General features: G+C 38.8%; 2 protein-coding genes across 2 annotated transcripts; one reads left to right on the forward strand and one right to left on the reverse strand.

The window, feature by feature from the left end:
- Positions 1 to 238: 238 nt before the first annotated feature.
- LOC111329104 (U4/U6 small nuclear ribonucleoprotein Prp31) lies at positions 239 to 3,613 on the reverse strand. The gene is made up of 3 exons (XM_022933712.2): positions 2,768 to 3,613; positions 1,842 to 2,276; positions 239 to 1,710 (listed from the first exon to the last, which is right to left on the reverse strand). Exons 1-3 carry the CDS (start codon positions 3,590 to 3,592, stop codon positions 1,510 to 1,512), a joined length of 1,461 nt encoding a protein of 486 aa, XP_022789447.1. The 5' UTR covers positions 3,593 to 3,613; the 3' UTR covers positions 239 to 1,509.
- A 95-nt stretch (positions 3,614 to 3,708) lies between these two features.
- LOC111329105 (small nuclear ribonucleoprotein Sm D2) lies at positions 3,709 to 5,367 on the forward strand. The gene is made up of 2 exons (XM_022933714.2): positions 3,709 to 3,858; positions 4,040 to 5,367. The coding sequence occupies exons 1-2, from the start codon at positions 3,848 to 3,850 to the stop codon at positions 4,383 to 4,385; spliced, it is 357 nt and encodes a 118-aa protein (XP_022789449.1). The 5' UTR covers positions 3,709 to 3,847; the 3' UTR covers positions 4,386 to 5,367.
- Positions 5,368 to 6,188: the final 821 nt, after the last annotated feature.

The following is a 6,188-nucleotide window of genomic DNA, read 5'->3' on the forward strand; positions in this document are numbered from 1 at the left end:
GTGTAAGAACATTTTATAATTGAGATAACTGATTTTAATCAGGAACTCAGTTTGGTTAACAAGCTCGTTCCTACCACCTCTCTTTGGCAATGCACATAAGCAGCAAACTCAGTAAAGGAATGGCAAAGAAAAGAGACCAGTTGATAGTTTATGGAGGTGACGAGTGGAAAAGAAGGAAAAATTTCAAAACAGTATTGAAGAACTACATTACTGGTAACGCAAAGAATGCCCCATGAAGTAAATTTCCCAACAGCATGAAAAAATGTATTTAATGTACTAGCAAAATTTCAACAGCACATAATATAGTGAACAAGGTTTTACATGGAATGAAGGCAAATCTGTCACGAAATACTGGCCGGCTTAAGTACTTTTAAAACAAAGTTTAATATGATAAACTAATTTGAATTTTGTGGAAATTGGTCCTATGAAGGATCATGCTAGACTTCACAGACATGTGACCAGGCACTCTAGGCACAGCTATGATTTGAATTACTCACTTTCATTTAATGTATCAAAACTGCTTTACATTTACAAATGGTACCTTTAGGTTGAGTCATTACCGTAATAGTCTACTCTACTGCTACAGTTAGTTAACAGCAAGATGATGACATAGGAAAGTGACACAAAATGAAGCAAGAAAGAAAGGAAGGGGGATTTCAATATTTCAGCGCATACTTCCAAATTTTCTTAACTAGGCACATTTCACTTTGAGTTGGATGAGGAAAAGAGTATATTCCTTGTATCCTGCCAGCTGTGGTTTGGTGGACTTTTGAAATTTCTGCATCAAAGTATCATTTATTAACATTGTCTTGTACTTTGCTTCCTTCTGTTAATGGACACATTCAAGTACATTTACAGTGCACAGGAACCCCACAGTTGAATGTAACAGATAAAATAGTGAAAAACTAAACAAAATATTTTCTTCTTCAAGAATAGGCCTTTTGCAGTTAGAGATCACGTGCTTAGATACCGTATACCAATGCCATACTGGAGAGCAAGCACTCCAGTGATCTCCAATAAAATAGAGATCACAGAGGTCTGCATTCAAACAAAGAATACAGCGGATAACAAGTTAAAGGGCATCCCAATTCGAGAAATCTTGTAAGTTTTAATCAACAGCTTCCTTGGAGCGTATCAGCGAAAATCGAATTTTGGCATGATTTTGCTGCTGATACACTCCGGAGAAGCTGTTGATTACTTCTTACTGGATTTCTCTAATTGGGATACCTTTTGACCTGTTATCCGCTGTATTCTTTGTTTGAATGCAGACCTCTGTGACCTCTATACTGTCTGAGATCACTGGAGTGCTTGCTCTCCAGTGTGGCATTGCTATGCAGTATCTAAGCACATGATCTCTAGCTGCAAAAGGCCTATTATGCCTATATTTTCCTTACATGGGATATTAGAACCATGTTTAGGGCTAACTTTGCTTACTTTGTCTAACCCTAAACTGAAGCAAAAGAACATTTTGTTGCTTGTTTTTTACATAAACTGGTTCACAATCTCTCTTTATTTTTTCTGGACCTTGAAGAATCCTGCAGTACTGGAGAAATACTTAGCATTTGCATCTTCTACTTTCTTCTCCACTGCCTGGGGATTGACAATCTCTAGTCCTTGGAGAGGAGTAAATGCTACACTGGAAGCTGTCCCTGATACAGCTCGGCGAACTGTTGACTGACCACCCAAACTCTGAGATTGTGCAAGACTCCGCTATGAATCAATGAAGAGAAGAAACTGACATTAATTATTATATTTACTGTATATTTAATTCCTTTTCTGAGACATATAAAATTAATATAACACATGCTGTCACAAACTGTTGCACAGTGCAAATTGCTTACCTGTAGACGTTTAGAGATGGATATTTGCGTCTTCTTGTCAACAGCAGGTGTACGTACACGCCCAGTGTTCTCTTTCCTACCCATGGTCCCAACAGAAAATCCCAGATCAGTCTGGTAGACATCTTCACCAATCTGGCCAAATTCTAATCTGTTAGCCTGCCTTCTCATCTCTGTGATAGCAAACTTTTCCTTCATTTTCCGCACTCTTCGGCCACCTCGCTTTTTACGAGGTGCGTCATCTGGTCTTGGAAGAGCTTTGGTTTCTTTAAGAGGTGGTGGTTCCAACCACTTGTCAAATTTCCCCTCAATATTCTCCCTGAGCTGTTGTCCAACAGATCCATCTGTGCTCTCATGGAAACCGTCCACCCTTGCAGCAAGGGAACACTTTGATGCCACCACTCTAGCGGCTTTTTTTCTCAAATCAGCTGGCATGTCCTAAGTGTAGACATATAAGAAAATAAAAAATTCAAAAACAAAGAAAAAACATGGTTAGGTGCCTTAATGGTACAAGACCATGACTTTCTCTCTCTCTCATTCCACAATCAACTTTCAATAGCTCTCACTAATATTGGGTTTGTGAATAATATCATCATTTTACCCTCCTTACATTTCTCAAATAATTAAACAAATAATTCTGATGAGTCAACAACAGCTCTACTCAAATTTTCATCCCTCAGCACCCTGTAATTCCTGATAAACTCTTTCACTCCCAAGATCTCAATAGCAATTCTCCTTACTGTCTGCCATGCAATTCTTATGATGTTGTTTCTAAGAATTTGGTATTAGATCAACTAATAATCCCCTAACTGTTATTTGTTTTCATTCTCATTGCTTGTTTGCTTGATATTGTATTGATATTGTAAGGTGAAATTATGTCTTGGTCACTTATTGGAGTTATAGGGCTAAAAATAAAATGTTCCACCAACCTGGATAAACTCACTGAAATAAATGTGTCCAGTGTGTGGCAATATTGCTGCACTAGAAAACCCAGACAGTGTCTTCTTTTGGGATCCTAGCAAAAGAACATTACAAGCTGGCATTTTTGACAAACTTGTTAACCCACCAGCAGAACCCATGAGTTTAGCAGCAGTTGATGCCCCAACTATGACTGATAGATTGGGTGCAATGAAAGTCATTCTGGATTCAACATACTGGAAAATTTTAAACTTAGCATCCAGCAAATCAGTAACAGTTTGACAAGCTTCCATGAGACGCTCGATCTCTTCCTCTTCAAGCTTTTCCCCTTGCGTCGTTGAAGCTGTAACACTAACCACCATTTTGGTGGCTGGTGGGAGAATATCTGTCAAATCAACTTTTGAAGCTTCGAGATCGTTCCCGAGCAGTTCAACAGTACGAATGTAATCTAACGCATTGGGAACGAGTGATTCCAGCTCTGGAAAACGTTTCACGTAAAGATCTCGTACGTATTTGTGAATAATAGTGACCTCGTTATCAATTTCAGCGGTAAGATTGTTAGCTTCTACAATCAGCTGATACTCAGGGTCCACTTCTACGGGACCAAACACTCGATCACGGGATTGATTCTCGAATTCTTCGATCCCAGACAGAACGTCATTTAGCTGTTTACTGTCTTTTAGTTTCGCAACACTTTTAACAGACTTTGAATCTGTGTCTATCGAGCCTGAAATTTCCATTGCTTCTTCGATGCCATCTTCGTTTTCTCTGAAATCCACGTCACCTTCCTCGGCAGCTTCTTCCAAATCTGCTAGGAGTTCATCAGCAAGGGACATTTTGCAATAGTTTCACGGTAATCAACAATTCTGGCCTCTTCAACCAATGATTTAACGCGTTTAACTACGACAAACTTCCGAAACGCAAGGAGAACGAAAGCAAGGAATGCAAGAGGTCACTAAGCAGAGTCCTTCTGCGCATACGTCCATAGGAATACGCGCCAGCGATTTTTAGGACGACAACGCTCAGGAACGTTTTACTCTTCAAACATTTCTGAAGCCGTGTTAACAATCTTAAATTATCCAGATAAAAATATGGCATCCTTGTAAGCAATACCTCATTTTTGATTAGTTGTTACCACCTCATTTTCATGTTGTTATTTTTTATTGGGATCTGGCGGACTGATGTTGCAATTTTTATTGTCAAAGTGAAGGATGTCACAAGTCACTGTTCAGTCAAGGGTTCATCCGCATCTCACTTTTGAAATTTGCCATTTCTCTCCCTAGAATGAACAAGCCCAAGAGTGAGATGACACCAGAGGAACTCTCTCAGAGAGAGCAAGAAGAGTTTAACACGGGTCCTCTTTCCGTCTTAACGCAATCGGTGAAGAATAACACTCAAGTTCTGATCAACTGTCGAAACAACAAGAAGCTGCTAGCTAGGGTAAAAGCTTTTGATAGGCACTGTAATATGGTCTTAGAAAACGTGAAAGAAATGTGGACTGAAACACCCAAGTCAGGAAAAGGAAAAAAGGCAAAACCAGTCAATAAGGATAGATACATTGCCAAAATGTTTCTTCGAGGAGATTCTGTGATCTTGGTGTTGAGAAATCCAATGGCAGCTGGAAAGTAAACTACGAATCATTCTTGTATCGTTTTGTGTAAAAAGGAACTCTGATGTAAGTTTGAACTTTTCTCTTCCAAGTTGGAGGACTGTTAAAAACACCTACGGCAACACTTGGATTTTTTTACAAATAACTTTATACGCATTTATGAAAGAGTTGTTGTAGATGAATTGTTAAAAAAATGAAGTGCTCTACGAGGTATCCTCTTCTCATTGCTTGCTGTTAACAAACAATGTGAGTAGCAAGTGCAAAGAAGCTGAAACTTTCCATTTGAGGGCTGTAGTTAATGGCACCAGGAGGCTGTTAGTCTTGCTGCTACACATGTATCCTTTGAAAGTCATCTGTGAAGGTACTGGCACTTTGTAACTTTCCTGTGATAGACACCTGGAATATTACAGTGAGGATATGTGAATTGTGGTAAAGTGATATCTTTAATTTGTAGAGACCAGGGCAAATTTTCAGTGTAACCCCATGGACCCCTTAATGCATATACAGAGCTCGACACTAACTTCTCAACTTACTAATGACATCTTAGATGTTTTTATAAGTTACAACAATTTCAGTCTGTTTACTAGCCAAACTGGCTAGTGGAAATTGAAAACCATTAGCCAAAACTGAATTTCTACTAGTCTGTGGCCAGTGGGCTACAGTTAGTGTCGAGCCCTGATATAGTTATTTGAAGAAAGAACTCCATCACAAAATAAAAGTTTAACCCTTAAAACTGTTGTTTGTTTTAGAACTCTATGGGGGTATGTGGAAATCTTTCCAAGACCAGTTCTCATTGTAAAAGTTATGTAGAGTAGACTTCTGATTCAAGAGGCTTTTGTAGAAACTTGAATGTCATCTGTTTCATTATTTGTGAGTGATGAAGGTCATATTGAACTTACTGGCCTTTTTTGTCTAGTGATTCAACTTATGTAGTTTACTATTGTATCTTCTTGTGATAAAAATGATAAAGCTACCAAAAAAAGATGATTTTTACCTTCTAAATAGCAACTGCTACTATTAGAAAGAGGCCGTATCATGTTGCACCTTCCCTCGAAGTGTCCAACAACGCCCTTCTTCATCTATTTTGCACAGAAATTCAAGTTGCATCATCATTTTGAATTTCTTTCACCAGCCAGGTAAGTTTTAGAACATAGGATCAGAGCAATATTTACATCATAGCCCCAGTTTAAAGGACGAATTGCTATCCAGCAGGTAACTCTTACCTAAATGCACTGCAGGATCCTCTGGATAGAGATTTAGCTAAGGCGTAGTGCTGTTGACCAATCAAAGAACCAAAGCCTGATCTTTGGTACGACCAAAGTGAATTGTACTTTAAATAGGAATGAGTCTGTATTTAACTGTGTTATTTCATCTCAAAGCACAATTGACAAAGTCCTGACATGTATAAGGATCTTCCCAAAGAGGGTCTGTGTAGGAGGCCAGGATGGGGGGGAATACTGAAATTATCAATAAATCCAAGTCTGATTTTGCCTCAAATCTTATGCCAAAAAATACCAGAAAATCCACTTCAGGGACAAAACCCCTTGTCTCCATCCCAGCCCTTGTCTGGAATCATCAAGCAAGCTCTCTCTCTCACCAGTGCTGGGGTAGAGAGGCTGTTGCATGACAAGACCAACCAGCAGCTGCTAAAAGAGACCCAAAATAAACCCCAAATCTCCTTGAGGCCATGCAGCATGTAACATGTTATTGCAATTTGCTTACATTCTGTTTCAAAATTGTGAAATTGCTGTTGCTATCTAATTCCTTTCACTCACAAGATTCAATTTGTAATTCTCCTTACCATCTGTCATACAATTCTTATA

This window comes from Stylophora pistillata, chromosome 6 (genome assembly GCF_964205215.1).
Source record: "Stylophora pistillata chromosome 6, jaStyPist1.2, whole genome shotgun sequence".
Lineage (NCBI taxonomy): Eukaryota > Metazoa > Cnidaria > Anthozoa > Scleractinia > Pocilloporidae > Stylophora > Stylophora pistillata.

What these genes read in the sequence shown, in the direction of transcription:
- LOC111329104 (XM_022933712.2), bottom strand. Translation starts at nt 3,592, where the DNA reads ATGTCCCTTGCTGATGAACTCCTAGCAGATTTGGAAGAAGCTGCCGAG. An exon ending in ATTTCAGTGAGTTTATCCAG is followed by an intron (nt 2,277 to 2,767) that starts GTTGGTGGAACA and finishes GTCTACACTTAG; the next exon opens with GACATGCCAGCTGATTTGAG. An exon ending in CCATCTCTAAACGTCTACAG is followed by an intron (nt 1,711 to 1,841) that starts GTAAGCAATTTG and finishes ATTGATTCATAG; the next exon opens with CGGAGTCTTGCACAATCTCA.